This window comes from Hippocampus zosterae, chromosome 3 (assembly GCF_025434085.1).
Source record: "Hippocampus zosterae strain Florida chromosome 3, ASM2543408v3, whole genome shotgun sequence".
Classification (NCBI taxonomy): domain Eukaryota; kingdom Metazoa; phylum Chordata; class Actinopteri; order Syngnathiformes; family Syngnathidae; genus Hippocampus; species Hippocampus zosterae.
In genome coordinates, this window is record NC_067453.1 from 25,824,303 (window position 1) to 25,850,734 (window position 26,432).

General features: G+C 44.4%; 2 protein-coding genes across 4 annotated transcripts in view; both read left to right on the forward strand.

The window, feature by feature from the left end:
• The window catches only part of LOC127597570 (SRSF protein kinase 2-like), a 446,193-nt gene that overhangs the window by 310,660 nt on the left and 109,101 nt on the right, over nt 1-26,432 (forward strand). The gene's annotated exons all lie outside the window — the stretch shown is intronic.
• shisal1b (shisa like 1b) overlaps nt 1-26,432 on the forward strand; it is a 48,398-nt gene that overhangs the window by 3,162 nt on the left and 18,804 nt on the right. Inside the window, exons 2-4 of one of the 2 annotated variants that reach the window (XM_052060762.1) lie at nt 20,443-20,688; nt 22,111-22,324; nt 24,442-24,742. In XM_052060762.1, the coding sequence (XP_051916722.1) occupies nt 20,622-20,688; nt 22,111-22,324; nt 24,442-24,742 (582 nt within the window). In that variant the 5' untranslated portion in view covers nt 20,443-20,621. Of the gene's footprint in view, nt 1-20,442; nt 20,689-22,110; nt 22,325-24,441; nt 24,743-26,432 lie in introns of those variants that run through there. The other variant, XM_052060764.1, reaches the window with a different exon arrangement.

Here is a 26,432-nt window from a genome sequence, read left to right on the forward strand (position 1 = left end):
AGAATAATGGTTCATTCAGCGATTGTTTAAGGTGTGGTAACAAGAAAATGCTGACAATATCTCGCTTATTAATTACCGATGAGAAATTTTGGTCCATATTTTAGCCATCATCGTCAAAGTTGGCATGTTTAATTTGCTTTCGCGGGCCACATAAATGATGTGGCGGGCCAGATCTGGCCCCTGGGCCTTGAGTTGGACACCGGTGCTTTCCATGGTATTGGTACAGAATCCAACAGTCAAGAAAAGACAAATCAAAACAGTTGAGTCCTACTCGAATCAGAGCGAATGTGTTCTTAAAAAAAAAATTTCGATGGAGATACCTTTTGTTCAAATGACTCAGTTCTGCTTTGTAAAAATTCTCATGACTCTCATTTGCTAACGTGCGTCTGCATCCATTTGTGCGTTAAACGTGCGCCCGCGTGCAGAGTAAGATTCCGACATATTCGTACTTGAATTTGTGCGTATTTTGCGAACAAATCAGTATGCACGAATAAACAAGGATCGGCGTCTAAAAATAAATCAATCAATAATAACGCCAAAGCACATCTTTTACCCGCACTGGACAACACATCGAAATTACACTCGTTTATATTAACGCGAATACTAATTTTAACTGTAATAACTTCAATCAAAAAGTTGCTTCGGAGTTCACTGACTACTCGAAGTCATCGTGACAGTCGTTTCGCTTCACTTTGACTCTCTTGCCTTTCAAGTGCGTGTACGGGCTTACTCCACAAACGGTGGCAGCCGTTTCAGAGGTTGAGGCGGCCACCGGCAAATGTTTTGCCATGCAACATTGTAGGCAATCTGATAATTTTTTTTCTTTCAACTCTAGTTATTCATTCATACATTTGTTGCTCAAAGGAATCCTAATCAAATGCAGAGGCAACTACGGTGCGTCGTAATGTGATGTATACCGGAGAAGATTCACTTATTAACAGTCCTTGGTGGCAACCGTAATGCTAATGTGGCCCCTGAATGAAAATAAATTTGACAGCCCCGCACTGGTTACCCCACCCCTCACCCACACATACACGCACACACTTTCATTGTAAAGCAGAGCGAGGCGTTCTGACCGGTTTTCGTGGCAGAAGCTATCAAAGGTGTACATTTGGAGTGATGAGCACTTCACATTCAGCAGAGATCATCCCGGTGCTGATGAAAGACAATCATCACCACACGCAGGAAGACTTTACCGTGCCTGACTGTCGGAATCGCGTGTTTCACTCCATCTCACGGATCATCACACTCCAACGACATCAATTTCATGGATGATCGTCACGTTCAAATTACTCATAGCCTGAAAACGAACAGTATAAATTGCCGATCGGCAACATTGAAAATCAATGATCAATAGTTTTCTGTTGGAAAATTGTTTCTAAATGGCAGGAAAAAATGGACACACACTGGCCTGTCTTTCCAGGGTGAAAACATGATTCAGAGGAAGGAATTGTACTTGGAAGTAGTCTCTTAGCAATTCAACAATAACTGCCTTTGTTTTGACACAAAAGGAGTCAAAGCAGAAGGCGGAACATCGCGGCAGCGGTGCCGGAGACTATGAGCATTTTGAGCAACTGTAAGAAATCAAACTCCAGCCTACTGATTGGGCAAAAATAAAATGTCAACATCAGTATTCTGTCAGATCTGCAAATAAAGACATAATTACATCCGGAACATACCGGTGTTGCTGCAAAGCGGACATTTGGACATGTTAACTATCAGCATGAAGAGCCGCACTCGTTACGCGTCTCGACCAACTCGTGTTGTGGTTGCATCAAATATCGCAAACATTTTTTGAGGGCGTTTCAGGTTCCGAGATTTTGGAAACGCTAAGTTTGACTCGCCTTGGGAATCTCACACCATATACTTTTACTTCCAGTCCACCGTCGGTATACACAGTATAACGTAAATCTGTCATTGCAGTATTTACCCAGAAGAGGAGTGAATATTTTTTGTTTTCGTATTTTATTTCACCATTGGACAAAGAAACAAACCTCATCAATAAGTGGAATAACGGTATCACATTCAAACTATCTGCGCTCTTCCATCCTACGACTCATTATCTTCATCTCTTATATAAACATTTCCTTCTTGCCTCCCTCGCAGCTAAATGTCAAACGGCAAGAAAAACGCACTCCAAGCGCCACTGCGGATGGACGGCGAGTGCTCACAGGTCGCTGTAATTGGAGGGAAATACCCGCGCTGACGCTCAAAAATAAACAATAGACAGGTCATTGTTACGAGACAATCAGAAAGGTTTATTTATATAAATTGTTCATGATTTTTTTTTCCTGGGTAATTAGTGATATAAAAAAAAATGGTAAAAAATCAGGTCAGCTCTGGTACATCCATCCATCCTTTTTCTGATCCGCTTAATCCTCACAAAGGCCGCGGGGGGTGCCGTCTTCGGGCAGTAGGCGGGCGACACCCTGAACCGGTTGCCAGCCAATCGCAGGGCACACAGAGTCGAACAACCATCGGAATGTGGGAGGAAACCGGAGTACCCGGAGAAAACCCACGCAGGGAGAACATGCAAACTCCACACAGGAAGGCCGGAGCCGGGATCAAACCCACGATCTCTGCATTGTGAGCTCGACGCGCTCACGAATGGACCAGTGGGCCACCGTAGGATTTATTTAACATTTATTTACGGTATATAAATTATTCATAACTTTTTTTTCTTTTTTCTGGTAATTAGTTACATTGAAAAAAAAATCCGGTGAGCGCTGGTACATATTTTAAAAAAATAATTCTTCCTGATAGTCGAACGGTTCTGGTTTCGGATCTCGGATCAGCCCCGGGTACTCTTGCATCCCCCCACATTTCAAAAACATGCATGTGCGTTTTGTTTTTTTTTTTGTTTTTTTTTTTGGTTTTATGATTGCACTTTGTACATTGCCCATAGCTATGAATGTAAGTGTGACTGCTTTGTGTCTCTACGTGCCCTGTGATTGGCTGGCGGCCAGTCCACGATGTAAATGCTTCTCGTCCAAAGTCGGACGGGATGGGCTCCGGTGACCCTAATGAGGACAAGCATTTTGCAAAATGGATGGATGGATACCAGGCCGAACTGCACTGATGGTGATTGCGGGGTCGTGAGCGTCGTACTGCCTAATTGTCGAAACTCTCAGTGACAAAGTGGCCTCATCACATCTCACGGCCAGTTGGGGTTGATTGATGATACCGGCGGCAGCCAAGTCATTAACTTCCACAAAGTAAAAATGAACAGCAGCTGTTGTCATGCGCTATTCACACTATACAGTAGCGTCTGCTTTTGCTGCAGAAAACTTCATTCGTTTCGTTTTTCTGCTTTGCCATTGGGACATTTCTTTGAGTTCATGCCAGAGTTCAACTCTGCATCCTTGTGTGTGCGTGTGTGTGTGTTAATATAAATTGATGACCACTTCCCAGAGCTGTGTGAGGAAATGTGTGCTCGTTAGACAGCCAGAGAAGCTGAGTGATGACACCTTTGATGCTACTTCTCTTCCACTTCAGATTCCGCCCATTAGATATCGTCTCGCAAAGGGAATCTCACACACACACACACACACACACCAACTCCCATTTCCAGTGTCCACTTTGTTTTTATGCGGCACTAGCCACTTATGAGTTTGCTACAATTAAACTACAATACTCTCTCTCCCTTATTGTCTTGTTTTTTTCAACAGCAAAGTTTACACAGAAACCAAAAACTCTATCATCCAGAACAAAAACAAAAACAACCCCCCCAAATAGATTTGCAAAATCGGTCCGCTTGTTGCGAGACAGAGTTTAAAAGGCTGCTTCTTGTAAAGCTGAATCGGTAGCTTAATAATCACTTAATAATCGCTTAATAATCACTGGGCACGCATAGAGGAACGAGCATTCACAATTTTGGAATGTTTCATTAACCGACCGAGTGTGCTTTTAGAATGTGGAAGGAAACTGGAGTAAAACCACACAGGTTTGAGGAGAACATGCAAACGGCACAAAGGAAGGACGGCCACTGTGCCACCTTAAGGTATTAAATTTTTATTCAGCCATTTTTTTGCAATGTTTTTGAACACATTTTTCCTTCAATAAAAAAAATATATATTTGGGGCGGGGTTTTTGTTTGTTTGTTTTGTTGTTTTTTGGGTGGGTGGGACTGAAATGGATTAATGCCATTTGAATTGGAATATTCATTGGATCTGAAGTAAATATTAGTTACCAGTTTGGTCATGGAACGAATCCTTGTTTCGTCGAGATACCCCTATAGTAAAAGTTTTTTATATATCAGTTAAAGTATATCAGGTAGAACTAAATTTTCCTGACAACTAGCATAAACTGAAAACTGATTATCGTGACGTATTCGAGTGCAGGGAAGTTGGGAATCCAAAAAAAAAATATATATTTTTTTTTAATCTTCAATAATCAAAAATGCCAAATTAGCCAAAGTTCATAAATTTGATTGACAGTCAATAAATTTACAATAGGAAACACGGCATTACTGATGACAGAAACAGAAACAATCACCCGACACAGATCATAACGGTATATTTCCTTCCCCAACTATACTTCCTGTGCTCGTTAGACAGCCCGAGAAGCTGAAAAAAAAATATTTTTTTAATTATCAATAATCAAAAATGCCAAATTAGCCAAAGTTCATAAATTTGATTGACAGTCAATAAATTTACAATACTGATGACAATTTAATTTACAATACTGATGACAATTACTGATGACAAATTTACAGTATTTGTCATCATTGTAAATAAATTTACAATAGGAAACACGGCATTACTGATGACAGAAACAGAAACAATCACCCGACACAGATCATGACGGTATATTTCCCTCCCCAACTATACTTCGTGATTCCTCTTAAGATTCTGAGAGAATAACATCTCAACAACCTACAGTACTTGCAAGGGTTAATGTAGAATGCTGCAAGTGTACTTTGCGTATTTTCAAAAGGCGCTGAGGCGTCGCTTTGCTCGATATGCACAGAGAATAATTAAAAAATCAACAAGCTGTTCAACCCGTCGGCGATGTTTGGATAGCAACGCCTGCGTGTGTGTGTGTGTGGCGGGGGGTCTGTGTGTCTGTGTATAAGTGCAAAGGAAAATAATGACATTGATTCAGATTCTTTTGTCGTATTGACCCGGCGGAAAGAAAGAAATCACGCATGAAGGAGCTTTTGCAACTGGTGAAATGAAGAAATGAATACACGGGGAAATCAGAGGCTGAGCAAATATTTATAACTGGAGATATTATTACCATTGTATCTCATACCTATGTTTGTCATTCATTACATAAATTATATGCCATTGTTAGGCAAGTCAGCCTTTTTACACCTAATTGTGACAGCTCGGGGTGTTTCTCTGAAGCCATTGTGCACACCGCATCGATGTCTCAGAGTGTAAATGTGGCGTCGCCTTGTTCTGCCATTAGCTGGCCTGCGACCACAACCTGTGTTTGACCTCCGATTGACTACCCCCACCGGGACCCCTCATACATCACTGTTAAATCTAAAACCGAGCTGTTGTGCAGTGTGCGGGTTTCTGCAATTCGTTTTCATGAGTGGTTGACCGTCAGCGACTAGATTTGATCAACTTCAATCGCAGGTGAGCACCGTCACGTGATTTCAATCTCTGGGGTCTCAAAGGGTGTGGTGATTATCTTCATGATGTCTTTGAGGGTGCCTTGGTTACATGTACACTATGACACCACACCGGTCAGGCGTGCCTTGCAGTGCTGCAGGCAAGAACAAGGGGGCTTTATCGGAGTGCAGGAGTGCTAGTACCCCAAGACAATCCGGCCAAACATCTCAAGCAGTGATGTGTTGCAGGTTTGGCATGGAGAGCGTTGCTATGATGTTTATACATAATTTGTTGCTTAAGTTCCGATGTTCATAGGGGATGGATTATGTGGAAGTGGAGTCCTTTGTTGGTAGACAGATAGTTGGCACGTCATAGTGTTTTTAGGCACGTCACTGATGTAGATCTTAAAGAGCATGGGCGAGAGGCATGATCTCTGCGGAACTCCATTTCTTGGACGGCGGGAACAGGAGGGTTGTATTACACCTTTCTCTGACCATGCCGCAGTCCTCTGTGACTCTAACTTTTGCATCATGAAAGCCTTGGGAAAAAGAATCGAAGAGCGTATCAGTTCACAGTACACTGGAAACATGAAGCCTGGCTCAGGAATACCCTGAAAGGACTCAACTGTCTGAGAACTGGGGTCAGCTGCTTCAACAACATGTTCTGTTTGGGCTTTACCGAAGCACCATCTCGCGCCTCCGTACCTTTACGCCAAACTGCACAACATATGATCCATCACTGTCCTATATTCGGCTCTGTGATGGCTGCAGTGCCTGGATGCACTTCATCAATCTGACCGGTGCTGTTTCATATGCTTGAAGAAGCTGTCACACCGCAGATGAAACGACCAATCAAAATGTCGTATCACATCAGCTTTCACAACATAAAATTACATTTACAGGTACCAAGCGACTTCCAACTGCCCGATGCCAACCTGTACCAGTACAGAATATACCATACACAGTATATATGTATACATTGTTCACAAGTTTGTATCTCGCTATAACAATGCGAATCGCGGAGAGTCCCTGTGGCCGAAATGACACTAAGTAGTGGTGTTAATCGTCACTAAGGATGGACGTAGTCTATTAATCATTAAGAATTGAGAAAAGAATCATTTTTGATTAGCCTTGCGATTGGATTGTGACCAAAGTTAGCTGGGATAGGCTTTATGGGTACAGTATAGAAAATAGTCAAATGTGGATGACTATTGATTCATCACGATTAGCCCAAAATAAGAACCGTAGTCATTTAGGGACATGCGATTATAGGGCTTGACTTTGAATTTACCGAAGGGCGCGCCTCGGACGATACCCGCCGTCGAACCCGAGCGTCGCGGGGGGCAAAAACGAGACCGCCGAACACCCGCATAGTGCGCAGGATTTTAGTGCGATTATAGGGCTTGACTTTGAATTTGCCTGTTTGTTGGTATGTCGGCAACTCGCAAGAATGAATCAACGGTGCCTTTCCTTATTTCAGCTAGTGAGTGCACTTCTGCACTACTACTGCCTCAGTTGCTTCAAGACCTGATTAATCCACAATTAATTCGGCTTACTTAATGCTCTGAGAGGGCGGCCCGGTAGTCCAGTGGTTAGCACGTCGGCTTCACAGTGCAGAGGTACCGGGTTCGATTCCAGCTCCGGCCTCCCTGTGTGGAGTTTGCATGTTCTCCCCGGGCCTGCGTGGGTTTTCTCCGGGTGCTCCGGTTTCCTCCCACATTCCAAAAATATGCATGGCAGGCTGATTGAACACTCTGAATTGTCCCTAGGTGTGAGTGTGAGCGTGGATGGTTGTTCGTCTCTGTGTGCCCTGCAATTGGCTGGCAACCGATTCAGGGTGTCCCCCGCCTACTGCCCGGAGACGGCTGGGATGGGCTCCAGCACCCCCCGCGACCCTAGTGAGGATCAAGCGGTACGGAAGATGAATGAATGAATGTATAATGCTCTGAGAGAGTCAAAAAAGCTCTCAGTACACCACTAGAATCTACAACCGCAATCATAAATATTGTGAAATTAAAAAGTGACATTAATTAGCATCTTTGTATTTTCCTCAGTTGAAATTGCCAGTCAGAGCAGTGGAACTTGATACAAATGCATTGCAAAGAATCGGCTAAAAGCACCCCCACTCCCCGTCCCCTCTCTCCATATATAAAGCCATTGATCAAGTGACCTTCCCGGCAGAGAAAGAAGCTCTGCCCGGGGAGGGCCGCGCGAGGGGTTAAGCGTCCATGTCAGACACTGGCTGTTGATTAAAGAGCCAGACGTGTCACTTTGGTTCAGCCTTTAGTTACCGCAAATCACTTCTTTTTTTTTTCAGCTGAGGAAAGGAGCACGTCATAGATAAAACAGCTTTGTAGACTCAAGGTACAGCCTCAACATTTGGCCTTCTGTTCAAAGTGCTCTCAGGTTTATTCCACCTTTACGCCCCCCCCCCCTCCACCCTTCCATGATGCCTTACAAGGTGATTGCTTCACATTGGTGCTGCTTCTGAAAGAAAAGATTGTCCAATAACAAAACAGCGCTTGTTTGCGACAGATGGCGCTTTTGTATTTTTTGTCTCTCCAAAGTCTTCGCCTGCTGTGTTCCTGCATGCTGTGGTACGTGCCGCATGGAGCAGGAATTCCCCTTTACGAAGGCTGTAAAACCGGTGTGCGATGTGCGGGCAAACAAGTTTAGCGCAGGGATTCCCAAAATTGCCGAAACACACGTTTACCGTACATTATAGAAGCTGATTACTTTTTTAAAAATTGTTTTGATCATCTTCTTCTTCCGCACCGCTTGATCCTCACTAGGGTCGCGGGGGGTGCTGGAGCCTATCCCAGCTGTCTCCGGACAGTAGGCGGGGGACAGCTTGAATCGGTTGCCAGCCAATCACAGGGCACACAGAAACGAACAACCATTCGCACTCACACTCACACCTAGGGACAATTTAGAGTGTTCAATCAGCCTGCCACGCATGTTTTTGGAATGTGGGAGGAAACCGGAGCACCCGGAGAAAACCCACGCAGGCCCGGGGGAGAACATTCAAACACCACACAGGGAGGCCGGAGCTGGAATCGAACACGGTACCTCTGCACTGAGAAGCCGACGTGCTAACCACTGGACTACCGGGCCGCCTGTTTTGATCATGTCTGCCCAATTAAACATGATTTCTGCTGGTGGTATGTGGCGGGGGGGAAAAAATAGGGAAAAGCTTCTTCAGACTGTTAATTTTTTTAATACATTACAAACATTTTTTGGTACATTTTTTTTGGGGGGGGGGGCTCTCACAGTCTTGTGTCTTGTTTATTTTTCTGTTTGGTTGCGAAGAGCATCCGCGTGATGTCATAACCCTTTAAAGCAACTTGGATACTTGGAACATAAAATGTCGAGCTGACACATAAATAGATATCTTGGCCATTACCGGGGGCTTCTTTAAAGTTTTGCTAAAATAAATGAATAAACATCGCTTCCAAATTTGAGCCATTCAAATTTTGAATGGAGGGGGCAAACAGAGCTGTCGGATGCACGGCCCTTTTCGACGGTCTCGTCAGCCCCATATAAAATGTGCAGCATGCTCGCAAAGATAATGGCATATATAAAACTCAGTAATTCCTGAGTCATTATGACCTCATGTGACAGTCATTTCCAATTCACCGTGTAATGCCAAGCGCCCACCATAATCCTTCCCTGCAGTAATGACTAATAATAAACCCTTTTGCATATTATTAGTCAAACTGCAGGTTGCTGCCATGGTTAATTGACATCATAAAACTCAATTCACAGTCTGAGATCTGAGCTGAAGGGCTTTCTTTTTTTTTTTTTTTATGAGTAGCCGTGGAGTTGGACGAGCGCAGGAAGTTATCGTTTGCAAGTGTGCCAAAAGCCAGCCGAGGAGAGTTCACTCGCTGCTGGGTCAAAAGCGGGACAGCCTGATGAATGATGAATACCGTGGCAGGTGGCCCGACGTTTCGCGTAATAATTGCCAGAAAATAAATACCAACTGGACGCATCAATAAGCGCTGCCTTGTGTTTGCTTTTTAACGGTCTCGGTATAGCAGGCGGCCAAAGCGGCCATTGCTCAGAAGATAGCAGGTTTGTCCTTGCGTCCCTGCAGGGAGGTCGCATGGCCTCAGAGATGATGTGGAGGAAAACCACGGTGTTTGCCGTTTTATTGCTTTTTTTGAAAAAGTGGGCTGGTTTGTTGGTTTAGCAGGTATTCGGATCACGTGATCTCCCACAGTTTCCGGCTGGTTTTAAAGCAACCTAACGTTGCCTGTAAGTCAGAAGACTTGAAAAGTATTCCTATCATCTCGCATTTAAAGACAAGTTGTAGAATTCTTGTCGTGAATTTTTTTTCTTGTCATGCTCTTGGTAGAATTTTTCCTGTTTCTGGTTTGGTTCGGGCTCATGTATTGTTTGTTAGTTGTGTCACGTCACCGCAAAGACTGAAAGACTTATATCAGGGAATATCATCATCCAGCCATCCATCCATTTTCTGATCCGCTTTATCGTCACAAGGGTCGCAGGGGGGTGCCTATCCCACCTGTCTTCGGGCAGTAGGCGGGGGACACCCTGAACCGGTTGGAGGAGTTCAAATCTCCTCTTGCGGCCTTCCTGTTTGGAGGTTATCCAGTTTGCTGACACATTCCACTAACAGAAATGGAATTCTAATTAAGTCTTGCACTTTTCTGTAGTTGCTGCTGTGAATGTTTTGGGTTTTTTTTTCTATGGGTACACTGTAGATGGGCTAGTGGAACAGGATTTTCTATTAAGGTGGTTAACAAATGATAAATGTTCGAGTGCTTTTAGCTTTTAGTTGAGACAAATGTTTGATCACGCACACGCATTTATAGTCTAAGTCGTACGTGTTGCCAATTCAGCCTTTTGTGTGTGTGTGTGTGTGTGTGTGTGAGTGAGTGCGGGTCTAACCATTTTGCTGTGGTCGCTACAGGGGACAATAACAAAGATGATAAAGCGGCCGTGTTGTTCTCGCCGCAGCCTTGTATCTCTGTCCTCATGTCATAAGAATTTTCTTCTTGTTTTTTTTTTTGTTTGTTTTGTTTTTTTCAATTCCCACAAGGCTGTTTCTTTGGTGCTATTTTAAATCCAGGGTCAGGTGGGTGACGATCGGGAACCCTTCCAAGAGATATACCACGCAAGCCCCGACTGGGGTGTTAAAGTGAATCCGAGCAAACAATGGTGGCTTGTGTCTGAGAGGTACTCTGCTGTCTGCATGCATCATAGATGACAATGTTCTGCAGGAAAACAAAACAAGGCCAAACCAAGGACAGCTGCTTATGTAAATCCTGTGGTACCTCTTTCACTACAATTTGATTTCGCAATTGCGTGGGTTTTCTCCGGGTGCTCCGGTTTCCTCCCACATTCCAAAAACATGCGTGGCAGGCTGATTGAACACTCTAAATTGTCCCTAGGTGTGAGTGTGAGTGCGAATGGTTGTTCGTTTCTGTGTGCCCTACCCTTGGCTGGCAACCGATTCATGGTGTCCCCCGCCTACTGCCCAAAGACAGCTGGGATAGGCTCCAGCACCCCCCGCTACCCTAGTGAGGATCAAGCGGATCGGAAGATGAATGAATGAATGAATGAATGAATGAATGAATGAATGAATGAATGAATGAATGAATGAATGAATGAATGAATGAATGAATGAATTGAATATGAATGAATTGAGATCAAATCATATTTGGAACAATTTGAGGGTGAACCACTTTTTAATGGGTGAGCGAGCTGGAGCGTCTCTTGATTGGTGTTATTTTTTTTGGGGGGGGGGTTAACACATTATAAAAAAATTTTTCATCGCCCACACGTGGTGGCACATGACAGTACATGAATTGCTTCGTCGTGTTCCCTTCAATCGAGCAGCGACACATCTGATGAGCTCCCTCTTTGGCTAGCAACTCAAAAGCAAAAAATATATACAAAGCAACAGTTCGTAACGCAACAAATTTATAAATTGGGACGCAAGTCAAGATACGACTGTGCATATTTGAAAATAGTGTAGAACACAGGTGTCAAACTCAAGGCCCTGGAGGCAGATTCTGCTCACCGCATCTTTTTATATGGCCGGCAAAGGCCAATCGCGTATGAGTAGGTCAAGGTTCTTGCGAAAACACCAACATTGCAAATTGTCTTCACTTTTAATCACGTTAACATTTTAGATTTTTACAATCCCTTTTTAAAGTAAAGAAAAAAATGATGAATGTTGAGTTGTGAAATGAGATTTTCGTAAATTATTTTTACAGGCCCCTTTCAAAGTGAAGAAATAGTGAAACATTTTCTTGTAATGATTTCTGAACTAGGTATCTAGAAATGTATTACCCCCTACGAGGGAAAACATAATTATGATGTAGGCCACAATAAATTTGACATTGTTACTTGAGCTAATATCACAATGTGATATTAGCTCAAGATGGCTGGCTGGCTAGCTAGCTAGCTAGATCAGCAGCACAGCTGTGTCCTCATACAGCCAGATGAATTATACTCAAATAACTGAGAAGCCATTGTATATCATATCATCCAGTCAGGGTTACGTGAAAATAAAAAAAATGTACACAGATACAAAACTTTGCTCACCGTACTTCAATGACAAGCAGGAACAAGCCGAAGTAAAAAGCCACCTTTTGCTCATCTTAATTTAATAAATAAACGTGACTTTGGTACCCCGTGCTTAGTTTTTGTGGGCTATCACATAGTCTACTTTCGATCTCATGCACTGATTTGTTGATTTGTTGGCAGCCAAGCAGATTGATCAATTGTGGCTGGCGGCGTGTGTGAAAGTGTGAAGACAGAAGAAAAATCACTTCTCAGAAAAACGGGGTCGCCATTGGTCTTCTGGCCACCATGTATTTCTACCGAATTTTTTTCTTGTTATTTTGGTCGATCTCTAACGTTGTAGCCTTGAGAAATCTCAAAGTTTTTGGTCTTGCGCTCTACTATTCACCAGTGGGGGAAAAAAAACTGATTTGCATCAGAGTCGTGAAGCATGAATCGTGTAGCATCATGAATTTCATCACTCGCCATGTAAACGCTTCAGTGTGGAATGTCAGCCTTGACCGCTTTGGCAGTTGGACGCTTTTCCGTCGCAGAATTATTGAGGCTTTCTCATTTATGTCCAAGAAAGCATGGCTCTATTCTAATAAATCACTGCTTGACCCTGAGTGAGCGGGAACCACATGTCGCTTACTCTCTGCAATTTTTTATCCATGACAGCTGTAAAACTGTGACTGCTCATTTTCACCAGTGAAAATTTAAGGTTGCCTCGCTATTATGACGAGCCCAAGAACTTATGCATATTTATGATTCAGAAACGACTTCCACAAGAAGACAGGGTGGGGTGGGTGCTCCTGTTGCCACAATGCATCCTCCTGCGTATTCTCGGCAGCTATAATTACACTTTCACTCAGTTTCATGGGATTGCTTCGTCAGAAAAAATTTCAACACCTGCCGTGCTTTTCAAATGCTGATTTGAATGGAAATGAGGTGCTGCAGGGAGGCCATTTCATTTCATTGCAGGTACTGTCTGAGATCAAACAGCTAAACAACTATCTTCTCCTACAGTGGAGTAGATTGGAACAGCTGGATACCACGCTTCACTTTTTCATTCCAGAGGCACCCAAATTTTCCATTTTGGATTTCGGAGTCCCAGGGAAGGCAAAGAATGGAATCTTTGCAGTGGTGGGCAGCACAGCACGTCTCCCTCACTGACTTCCTGACATGTTCCAAAAACAGGCATGGTATAGGTCAATTGTGGGCTCTAAATTCTCCAGGGTTGTTTGTTTACATATGTATTTAGGGACAGTTACATAATATTGAGCTGGTTGGTCCTGGCTGAAGGATTTTAGTTTGTATTTTCAGATTTTTTTGAAGATCACAAAGCCACAAAATGAGTTATAAAGATCTTGCCAAATGGTAGAACAATACTTTGATTTTTTTTGTCTTGTTAGGATAATAGCAAAATAGCCTTACACAGTCTGCGCATAATTATTTGCTGACACGCAAACATGTGCGCCACTGGTTTCCTTTGACAAAGCAATTAATCAATTAATCAGTTTGTAGTTTTGACCGAACGTCACGGGTTTTCCTTTACGTTTCATCCCAATATGTTGGTAAAAACAATTGTATTGTTGATGAAAACATGAAAGTTGTGGAATTTTGGGGGTGGGGGCAGCAACGGTATTTTGGTTGAATTCAGAGCTGTAAAACCACCCATTCGAAAGTGACAATCCCAGAATTGTCATTGCGTAAGATCTAATAGTGCATTTAAAAAAAACTCCAATTTGTTTACATTTTATTTTCCAAAAAGTACAACAATATTTGTATAGATTTTTTTGGGGGTTGGGATAAAACCGAAGCCCCTCCCCCCCCCCCTCCTGCAATTTGGGGATACATGCTTTATACTGCACGGCTATAATCCAGAATTTTCCCAGAAAATTCAGAATTTCCAATTTCCAATTTCCCTCTTGAATTGATCACGTATGAATTGGTAGTGCCGGTCATTTTTTTTTTCTTTTCCCCGTCATGATTCTCCAGTCGGCCTTTGCCATTCGCAAAATCAAGGCGGCGAGGAGGCCAAATGGCTTCCATCTCAGTGACAGCCCTCAGCAGGTAGGAACACAGCGAGCAGATGCGAGTTTTATTAGCATCCGTAAAGCTAACAAACCATCAGCGGTGTGAAACAGAAACAGGCCACCCGTGCTGTTTGGTGTCTGCGGTGCACAATAACCGAGCCCATTCAAACAGCCTCATTGGCGCTATGGCAACCCCGCTTTGTTATCCCCCCGCCTCTCCTTTGTGATTTTTTTTTTTTGCGCACCCTTTTACACCTCTCATTTTACTACACTGCTAATTAACTGATGTTACGCTCACTCCTCGTATCTGGCATGACGTCAATGTCTCCCAGGCAACATCAAGCCACCAGACCAAAACAATCTGCCGCCTCTGGTCTTTATTTAGGATATTGGATGTGGAAAATTTAGTCAGCCGGCCGATTATATAAATCTCACTGTCGGGGGCCTGCTTGTTGTGCACATAGCTAATAATATCAAGAGAGGCAAGTATGTTCATTTACTTTAATCATGTTGATTATTTAAGATCATATGTTTCATTTCTTCAATTTTGTGGATGCATGAAACCTTTTTGTTCTTGGGTAGCATGCACTCCGCTCTCAAAGTATCGCAACAGAGGCCAGTTCCTTTATTTTGGCCTTCAACTGGAAATATTACGGTTTGACAAAGACGAATATGAGATGAGATAAATGTGATAAAAGAGATAAAAATAGCACCTCATGCTCATTTTTTATCGGTTTATAGTTTTACGGCTGCAATCAAATCGTAGGGATTTATAAATTGGTGATTGATTTTTTTTTTTTTTTACTTGCAGTCAGAATTGGCGATTTTATTACAACATGCTGTCACGTAGCAAGATGGTGGTCGACCCCAAAAAAGCAGGCAGGAGAGAGGAGCAGGGTGTATTTGAAGAGTTGTATTTAAAACAAGAAAACTAAATCCTAATCAAAGTCCAAAATAACAAACAAAAACCATGGCAGAAACTAAAAACTCTCAATGACAAAAACATGACCAAAAGAGGACTGAAGCTAAAACATAACAATGAACTAAAGATACAATACAATACAATACATGCTGATTTATATAGCGCTTTCGCAACAGCGGCAGCTGTAACAAAGCTCTTAACAAAACAGTTAACATCAAGTAAAACAGTAAACACAACACATAACATAAAACAAAGATGACTGAAACAAACATGAAAGTAGCAAGAAGCAACAGCTACCAACAAAGCATAGCAATAGCAACAAATCGGGCTGGGAGTCCATTTATCGATGACCAACAGGTGTGCAGCTGCCAGGGGAGCCCTACAGTGCCACCTGTTGGTCCCTAAACCGAATCATGACACATGCCACCCAAAGCAGTAACGGAATCCATCCATCCATCCATCCATTTTCCAAACCGCTTAATCCTCACTAGGGTCGCGGGGGGTGCTGGAGCCTATCCCAGCCGTCTTCGGGCAGTAGGCAGGGGACACCCTGAATCGGTTGCCAGCCAATCGCAGGGCACACAGAGACGAACAACCATCCACACTCACATTCACACCTAGGGACAATTTAGAGCGTCCAATCAGCCTGCCATGCATGTTTTTGGAATGTGGGAGGAAACCGGAGCACCCGGAGAAAACCCACGCAGGCCCGGGGAGAACATGCAAACTCCACACAGGGAGGCCGGAGCTGGAATCGAACCCGGTACCTCTGCACTGTGAAGCCGACGCGCTAACCACTGGACTACCGGGCCGCGTAACGGAATCCATTTTCTTTTGTTTTGTTTTAATCGTCAGTTCTTCACTAATTAAATTAATCAATCCTTCTTCAATACTGATTACAGTCTAGTAGTTTTTATATATTTTTTTTTTACATTTTGTCCATTGCCGTCGATGTTTTGGGTTACAAAATTGTAATAATCAACATGATTCTATGTTTAGGATGTCCAATAGTTTGGCGGAGGGGGATGCAAGTAGGGGGTGCTTCATTTTCTAATCATGAATTTAAAACATGTCTTGAAGAGATTCGGAGAGAACGTTTTATGATGTCACACTTTTTTTTCAATTTGAAAATTCATTCATTAATTCATCTTCCGCACCGCTTGATCCTCACTAGGGTCGCGGGGGGTGCTGGAGCCCATCCCAGCCGTCTCCGGGTAGTAGGCGGGGGACACCCTGAATCGGTTGCCAGCCAATCGCAGGGCACACATAGACAAACAACCATCCGCGCTCACACTCACACCTAGGGACAATTTGGAGTGTTCAATCAGCCTGCCATGCATATTTTTGGAATGTGGGAGGAAACCGGAGCACCCGGAGAAAACCCACGCAGGCCCGGGGAGAACATGCAACTCCACACAGGGAGGCCGGAGCTGGAATCGAACCCGGTACCTCTGCACTGTGAAGCCGACATGCTAACCACTGGACTACCGGGCCGCCCAATTTGAAAATGAAAATTGTAATTTTTTTAAAAAATTACATTATCACTCTGTTTTTAATGTAACTTTTAAAAGATGAACATTGCAAAATATTGGCTTTTTTTTGTATCCGTCCATTATCCACAAATCACTTGAAGCACCGCCACTATTCCTCTCATTTTCCTGCTCGCACGTCTGTGGTAAAAGTTTAGACATCCCCCGATTTAGGGCTTTTATCACTCTGGTGTGGTCCGCGATAAAAACAATGATCATCAAGTCACTTTGTGGTCGCTCCACTCCCGTGTGCTCCACCGTGGTATGAAACGTGGAAGGGTCACCTCTCCTCCATCTGTGGCTTGTTTGCAGAGAAGTGAGTGCAGAGGGCTGTGTTTAATAATGGCTGAACAAAGCGGCGTACATCCACGGGGCGTGTGCCCGCCACGTGTTCTGAGAATAGCGCGATGTACTTGCGATGCTGGTAAAGGACAACTCGAGTGCGAAGCGGCTCTCACCGCAAACGCTGGAGGGGGATATTAACAAGCTCTCGGTGTGTAAAAACAAAAGCTTGCGTTTATTTTGTCTGTCATGCTCACTTGTGCTGGCACAGAGAAGCATTAAATGACCAATTACTGCGGGTGCCGCCGAGGCTCTTAGAGAGCGCACGATTCATCGCAACGCGGCGGAGGGTGGTGGGGGGAGGGGAGGCCAGGGGGGGGACCCCAATCTGTCAGAGGTTTGATTAAGGAGTGATTTTGTGAGAGCAAAAAAAAAAAAAAAAAAAGCATTGTGTTGCACATCTTCGTGCAAGTTGTATGCGTTTAAATATTAAGGTGCCCGTCTGACAAGAGACTACTTTGCTTTCTATAAATTATTATTAATTCATCGCGGCCGACCGGCACTTTTAGTTTTGTCACTCTGTGAGCATTTTTATCCATCAAATGCGCAGAAGAATGCCTTACATTTTGCGGCAAATTGGGGGATAAAATGCAGACAGAATACGTTTTTCTTCTATTTTTGGCATACCCGCTACAATGGAAACTTCCTCCTCGCCTCAAATGGAAGAGGCAGGTCTATTCTATGAGCTTCAACGCAAACGCGGCACTGCATTATTGTTTCAGTTTTGGCGTTATTGATAATGTAACCATTACCCCCTTGCTTTTGATTCCTAATCCTGTCTGCATTCCATATTCCATATTCTGGATCGCTTTATCCTGGGGTACTGGAGCCAATCCCAGCTGTCTTCAGGCAGTCGGCTGGGGACACCCTGAACCGGTGGTCAGCCAATCGCAGGGCACACAGAGACGAACAACCATCCATGCTCACAATCAGTTCTAGGGACAACTTGGAGTGTTCGATCAGCTTGCCATGCATGTTTTTGGAATGTGGGAGGAAACCGAAATACCCGCAGAAAACCCACGCTGGCATGGGGAGAACGTGCAAAGTCCACACAGGAAATCCAGAGCTGGATTCAAACCCGGTACCTCTGCACTGTGAAGTTGCTTACCACTCCACTACCGGGCCGCCACATTTCACCTTTCTGTGTGGATGTAGCCGTTAATGAACAAGCAAAAAAAAAAAATATATACTGTATATATATCAAGAATTTTACATGATTAATTCCTGAAATGCCGTAATTAGGCCAAACTGGCATTCTGTGCCTTCCTGGATATTTCTTTGTTGATTTGATCTAGTTTTGAAATTCTAAATCAAGATAAAATAGTGTCAAGAACTATGACGGATGGATGGAGTGATGGGCACACAGAGGGGGAAGAAGGGGTAAAAATATCCGAAATGCCACCGTAACAAGTCTCCCGGGATGTCAGCTAGGCCGCCTTTTAGAGGACGGGACAGCTTGTCTAATCTGGCGTGCTTTTTAAATTTGAGCGGGACAGGCCGATACGCACGAGGGTTTGTGTGCGTGCGCGCGCGCGTGATTGCGTATGTGTTTGTTGAAGCTAATAGCTCATGTTCTTTTGATAAGGCAATCCACGGGAGCTGGAACAGATCGAACTTTAATTTCCTTGAGCACGCTACATTAATAAGGTACATTTTTCATTAGCTTTCCAAGTCATGCAGCTGCACTTCACCTGTAATGTTGTGCTGCTGCCCTGACGCTATAACTCATAAAAATGAGCGTTATGTTCAAGTTCCGTGGATTTTTTTTTCTTCTCCTCCCAGAGGACATCATTGAAAAAGAAATACAGTTGTGCCTTGAGATATGAATTAAAATGCTGTCCCGAGGTTCGAACTCACAACTTTGAAGCAGCCACCGTGCTGCAGACTCCTGAGTCTTGCCTATTTTTACATATGCAGATTTAAACATCTCATTACTTTTCCCACAAGCTAAGCCTGTAAATTAAAAAAAAAAATAGAAGCTGGCCTTCGTGACCTACGAATAAGATTTCCTCATCGAAGTATTTTAACTTCCTGTCTCTGCTCTCGTCATTCCTAATCTCTCGGCCTCCTACGTGCCTTGCCACGCTCCAAAACAAACCTCCGCGGCGTGTTCACCCGTTCTGCTTGTTTCTCAGGCGCGTGGTGACGAAACGGCAGCGAGCGCTGATGCAACCGCAGAACTTTTAAGGACAAAAATAAAAGTGTTCCCTCTTTTCAGACGGGTGCTCCTCAATTATTCACAACACGGGTTTACAGTAACTACAGTGCACACGGGTGGAGGAAGCACTCATCTTGAGACGCCCCCCTCGGCCCTTTCCTGCACATGCACTGAAGAAGCACGTCAGAAATAGTCGTGAAATATACTTGATGCTTCCAATTCTTACCTCTCTCAAATAGGCAGAGAAAATGTGTCAATGTCCTTTTCTCATATTTCATACTGACTAGCTGTAAATGGGGCGGCCCGGTGGTCCAGTGGTGAGCGCGTCGACGTGGTTAGCGTGCAGAGGTCTTGGGTTCAATCCCCGTTCCGGCCTTCCTGTGTGGAGTTTGCATGTTCTCCCCGGGCCTGCATGGGTTTTCTCCGGGTACTCCGGTTTCCTCCCACATTCCCAAAACATGCATGGCAGGCTGATTGAACACTCGAAATTGTCCCTAGGTTGTTCTGCCCTGCGATTGGCTAGCAACTGGTTCAAGATGTCCCCTGAAGACGGCTAGGATAGGCTCCAGCACCCCCTGCGACCCTTATGAGGCGGCCCGGTGGTCCAGTAGTCCTCCCTGTGTGGAGTTTGCATGTTCTCCCCGAGCCTGCATGGGTTTTCTCCGGGTACTCCGGTTTCCTCCCACATTCCCAAAACATGCATGGCAGGCTGATTGAACACTCTAAATTGTCCCTAGGTTGTTCTGCCCTGCGATTGGCTAGCAACTGGTTCAAGATGTCCCCCGAAGACGGCTAGGATAGGCTCCAGCACCCCCTGCGACCCTTATGAGGCGGCCCGGTGGTCCAGTAGTCCTCCCCGTGTAGAGTTCGCATGCTCTCCACGGGACTGTGTGGGTTTTCTCCGGGTATTCCGGTTTCCTCCCACATTCCAAAATCATGCAGGGCAGGCTGATTGAACACTTTCAAATTGTCCCAAGGTGTGATACGGTATCATTATACCATACCGCAGCTACGTTACAATTTAAATAGCCCAAGAAAAGAACAAATGAGGCGGAAACCAGGCTAAATGGTTGTTGTTGTTTTTTTCACAGTTTGAATACATACGCTTTAGGAAATTTGATTTTATTGCAGTAGTGCCCAAGTCCGGTCCTCTCGTTTTGGATGCCTCCCTCCTCCAACACACCCGATTTTCCGCTCATCCACAAGCCTTGCAGAAGCTTGATAAGGATCCTCATCATTTGAACAAGAAGATTTTCAAACAAATCATCAACATTTCAAGCCACGCAGCGTGCAGTCGGTTCTGGAGAAAGACCAAACACAATCTCCTAATCTCCTCTTTGTCTTGCATGTCTTGTTCCCATCAGGGGTCCTGACCTCCAGCAGCAACAGCAGAGGCATCCTCATCATCATCATCGAGCATGTGAGAGGAGCTCTCAGCATGCACAGGATGACCAGGTCCAGCTCAAGCTGAACCTCTACCTCGGTCCCAGCCGAGCTCCCTGCCTCCTGCAGCCTCCCTCCTTTTCCACATGACCGCAAGAAGATGACTATCACCAGTCGGCAGTCCTTGAATGTCCTGACGGTCATCTTCCTGCTGCTGTCCACTGCAGGTTGACACGATTTTATTTTATTTTTCTAAGACTGAGAATGCGGTGAAGGGTCCCCTTGAAATTGCAGTTTTGAGGCCTTTCCCGCTTATCAACTTAACGCGCACTATTTTACTATTTTAGTCTTCAATTAACCTTCGAGTGATCGCTAGCATGGTGGCAAACAAGTTGCATTTCGGACAAGTATCATACCTACAAAAGGATGATGAAAAAAGACGGAGAAAACACGCTTATCGCTAAGCTAACCTAAAATTGACATGGGCTAAAGATATACGACTAATCCGGTATTTGAATCTGGCTTTGCAAGGGCCGCAAATGACAACAGATTTCTCCCAACAACCATGAAGCAAGTAAAATTCAAAGTAAAACTAGGACTACTGCTGTGTTCGCGAGTCCTCTAGGTTTGGCTGGAAGCAACTAACATGAAATAAATTAAGCTGTGTGAACCGAGTAAAAAATGTTTTAACGTTGTAAATAAGTTAATCTCCAAAGTTAACACTTACATTTTGGCAGCTCTAAAAAATAGGCCTAAAAATCAGGAAAAATCAAGCCGCTCTGAAAGCTTGTAGCTCGCCACAGCTAGCTTGCGAGCTAACAGGCTTGTGGGGTTCCTCACAGCAAGCTCATTTACAGCGTCACCTCCGCGCTTAGGGGGTTGAATAACAAAGTTGAACTGTTCTATAACTTATGACATCCAGGGATGAAGGGTTTTTTTTGGGGGGGACAGTTCAGCACAGCTAGCTAGCTAGGTCCTGTACAGTATTTAGTTGTAGTAATTGGCTGAGTAATATTTAACTCAATTGCATGAAGAAAATGGCCAGATTTTTTTCCCCCCTGAAATTCACATGAATGGTGGTTGTTGGTTTGAAAATGTAAGAAAAAAAAGTTTTAGGTTGTGTAAAGTTACCCAAATTTTAAAAGCGCGTTTGACGAAATTAAACAGGTACATTACCAAACAGCTGGTGTCCACTCAAGGAGCCATTTTGACACTTCCTTTAACAACCCTCATTAATAGATTTTATCATCCACTTTTGCCGGCTCAGCCTTCTTTTTATATGCACCAGGATTTATGGAACGCAGAGCTGCAAATGAGTCCTCTTACATTGTCCGCAACATGTGTAGCGTGCATAAAGGTCGAACGAAACGCTTGATGTGGCTTCGCTCATCCTTCCTCTCTCACCGCTGCGCTCACTTTTCTCTTTCATGGCGACGTTGTCCTCGTCGAGGCTGAAGGTGGTTGTAACGCATTAAGCAGATTACAACCTCTTTTGAAATCCTGATCTAATGAAGACGCTGATCGTCTGCATTTGAAAGTGGACCTTCATTTCATTCTTTGGCTGCATTTTGAAATCTGGAGATAAAAGCAACGACAAACATCAATTGAATTATGCATAAATGCAGAAATATTCTGTTCTCTTTTGGCAGCACTTTCAGCTCACTACCGGGTGTGCGAGCCCTACTCCGACCACAAGGGGCGCTACCACTTTGGCTTCCACTGCCCCCGACTGTCGGACAACAAGACGTACATGTTCTGCTGCCACCACAACAACACGGCCTTCAAGTACTGCTGCAACGACACCGAGTTCCAGATGCTCATGCAGATCAACCTCACGACCACCGCCGATGGCTATTCGCACAAGTAAGTCACAGTACTCGATTACAGACGATATCTGCACTGTGAGCGCAAACCACTGGACCGTCGGGCCGCCCCATTTTGTCTCTCTTTGTTTCTTTTACAGTAAAAATCCCTCAAGGAAACCAGGTTTCATCTTGGCATCCTTCCCAATTTTTGACAATGAAAAAAAAAAAATGTTGATGAAAACATGGCTTCACAGATACCCAACACCATTTTAATCCGCATTTGGATTTGGCTCCAAATCAAAACGGGCTACTTTAGCACTGCACTTTAGAAGTGGTTTTGATTATTTCACTAAAGTCATTTCGTATTCAGTACACACACTCTGTATGAGTAGTCCTTGGAGGTTAACGAAAACGAAAGACTCGCATTCAAACTAGGACAAGGGCTGGAGCACCAAACATAACATACTTGGGAAGATCTTTTTAACACGGCAAGAGTAAAAGCAATTTATTTCACAATTGCCTTGGCGCATGTCCGCACTCCTTTTTTCCGCAAACTTTATTTTCCCCCTCAAACGACACGGCGCCCCAGAGCGCACCTTGATGTTTTACAGGCTGAGCAGAAATGTACTTCCCATTGTTTGATTTGATATCAAGTATTTTTAGTTAAGGGCGGCCCGGTGGTCCAGTGGTTAGCACGTTGGCTTCACAGTGCAGGGGTACCGTGTTCGATTCTAGCTCCGGCCTCCCTGTGTGGAGTTTGCATGTTCTCCCCCCGGGCCTGCGTGGGTTTTCTCCGGGTGCTCCGGTTTCCTCCCACATTCCAAAAACATGCGTGGCAGGCTGATTGAACACTCTAAATTGTCCATAGGTGTGCGTGTGAGTGCGAATGGTTGTTCGTCTCTGTGTGCCCTGCGATTGGCTGGCAACCGATTCAAGGTGTCCCCCGCCTACTGCCCGGAGACAGCTGGGATAGGCTCCAGCACCCCCCGCGACCCTAGTGAGGATCAAGCGGCTCGGAAGATGAATGAATGAATATTTTTAGTTATGACTATTTGTGTATTTTTAAGCGTCCTTATTGATTATTTCATGATTGAGTCACACCTGACTGCAAGGGGTGTCAAACGTGAAATGCAATATGCAGCACTCCCAATTGATATGAATCCGTCGTGTGTCTACGATGCACTGGCGTGAACACGTTCGAGCTGAGGGAAAAAGCAACATGTGTGCCATCAGACACTCTCGGTTGGAGGACCGGCTGACAAAAACGCAGCTTGCGCCACCGCTAATGCCCTCCCAGCGTGCCACGTTGCCCTGCAGCATCGCATCCGATGACATTTCGTCTGTGCTCCCGCTGCTCCGTGAGCAAAGCGAGCTGGAGCTTTAACGCAAGTGGCCGCAATTCCCAACTTATTCTCCTATCTATTCATTCGTTCGAGAACAGGGGTGTGGTCTTTCTGTCGATGCGGTGTCGAATTGGGAATTAACATTTGCTTTTTGTTGCGAGGTCAAGATCGATGTCGTCAATCGATGTGTTTTTGTTTGCTCGCCTCCTACCTTGACTTCCACACCAGCCCGCATGAAGAACCTCTCTCGGATTCTAATGACAATAACCGACGCAAAAGGAAAGGAAGTGTGCACACGGGCTAATGAAAGCATTTCAAATACACCCACAACTTGGTTGACAACTTCCCCTAGCAATCAAGTCAAGTGCTCCTTTTCAGAAGCGAACGTGACCAAAACGCACTGCGGCTACAATTTCTTTTTTGGCTTTGGCGTGACAGCAGGTGTGCCACAACCCCGTGCGGCATGCGCTTATTTCTGCATTTTTTTTTGTGCCTCTGCGGGATAATATTTCATACAGTGGAGTCTGACAGCAAGACTGACTGTCACTGCAAAGTGGCTGTGGACTTTCACCCGGCCCAGCTTCCCATGTCACAAGTGGAAAAACTCGGCGCGCGGTTAGTTTGGCATAAATTAGTCGATGACGGGGCGGGAATTCCGAACGGCTTGCTCACAGAAACATTTTCCGATAGGCATCTAACAAAAGATTTACTATGTTGTTTAATTTCACTCTTGACGGGTGATGGCGCACCAGTATACAAGCCATTTAAATGTCCATTTTCCATTATACGCCCCGTTAAATATCCAGCGCTTAATGCGTCCATTTGTATGCAGTAATTACACGGCGCTGGTGGGAGTGTGGATCTACGGCTTCTTCGTCATGGTGCTGCTGGCTCTGGACTTCCTCTACTACTCGGCCATCAATTATGAGCTTTGCCGGGTCTACCTGGAGAAATGGGGCCTGGGCGGCCGCTGGCTGAAGAAAGCCCGCAGTCAGTGGCAACGCTCCATGGAGGACGAGGGCCAGGCTCAGGCTCCGCCCACGGTGCCCGGCCTCTACCAGCCTCGACACAGCCTCCGAGGGGAGAGCCACAGTCCCACGCTGCTGCCCCAGAACACGTCCAGCGCATGGTGAGTCACTGTGGGGTGCGTGACGCACTGGGCGGCAACGAAGAGGGCCGCTATACCATAATATACAAGTGATAGGGTTTCACAAATCACCTTGGTAACAGCCAGGAAATTTGTATCAGCGATGACTTTATGTGTCCCTAACTGTATTTTTGATAATAAAAAATGTCAACTTTTTTAGGGCACATGTAGGTTATTTTTTTTTTTTTTTAGATATTTTCATTTTTGGTTTTTAAGTTTGACCAATAAAAACGTGCGCAATTTGGACTTTGCAATGCAATAGAAATTATAGTGATGACGTTCCAGAAAACAAAAATTATACCCGTTGCTGAACCTAAACCTGAATTCACAAATATGAGTAAATATATTATGCAATAGAATAATATATTTTTTATATTGTTAGTATGAAAATCTGATGTGCTGGCGAAAAAAATGCAGGTTCAGAATCAGTGCAAAAAAAGGGTTTTTTTTGCATCTGATTGAAAAAATAAATGCCATGTGTTTTGTTGATCAATGTAATTATGTGAAGGAACATTTCAACATCCAAAACCACAATATCATAAAACTGAAATAATGTCAAATGGTTCACCCTTTTTTAACCAACAGTGGAAATAATAGAAATAAAAATTATAGAATAAGTTACGTGCTCCTATCATGTAAATGAGAAACTGTCACGTTGTGCCCGAAGCGATAGAAGGATCGCTTCGTGCACAACAAAATAAGGAAGAGGATCCCCGAAATAGCAGACACAGAAAGATGTTTGTCAAAGAACAAAAGGAGTCTTTAATACGAAACACAAAATAACCCGACAGGGAGAATAACAAAAAGCGCTGGTCAAAATAGGGACCAGCGATCAAATAAAAGGACAACAGAAAACGCTTGCGGAAAAAGATAGCAAGGAGGGTCAGATTAGACAAAGATTATAATTTCACTCGTAAGAGGAACAACGACGCGTAATAACAGCCACAAGGCTAAGAGGCAATGAATCAATGCAAGTAGGAAATTGGGCGAGAGAAATTTTGGCACGGCGTGGAATTCTCCGGCAGTAAGTCAACTGCCAGAGCGCACAAATAAAGCCAGTGTAATTAGTCCCTAATGGGTGACAGGTGTGTAGGATGGCAACAGGGCCTGCCCCCTGCTGGCAAACACGGGACGTGACAGAAACGTTTTTTACATTTTTTTTTTGTCTGAGGCCTCATGTGAGCTTTGTTCGCGCACTCAAGATGATTTACAATGTGACCTAGGAATCAAAGGAATTATCTTGTCTCCTTTCAGGAGCCTTCTTGTTGGAAGCGATACAATCATGCTGAGCAAAGTCACATTTGTGTCCTGAGCACTCAATTTCTCCTTCACTTTCCTAGCAGTCTGTCTGTTTCCGCCGTCCCTTTCGGGCCATGATCATTTCACCGAGCCGTTTTTTTTTTTTTTACAAATGACTTCTACGGCTAGAGATGGCAGAGGGGAGGACACTTCAGGAGGCATCCTGGGTCCCTTCCGCCTGCTAGAGAGCCGCTTAACTAAGAGTGAACGCGTCCGCGGGGCTTCCTCATTAGACATCAGCTCAGCTCAAGGCGATGCCGCTCATCAATCCTGTTGACTGGCGACGAGAATCCGCCCAGCTGCCTTTAAGGCGATGAAAAGGAAAAGATGGTTGAGAGAGATGCTCATTGGCAAAGTGGGCCACAGAAAGGAACGTG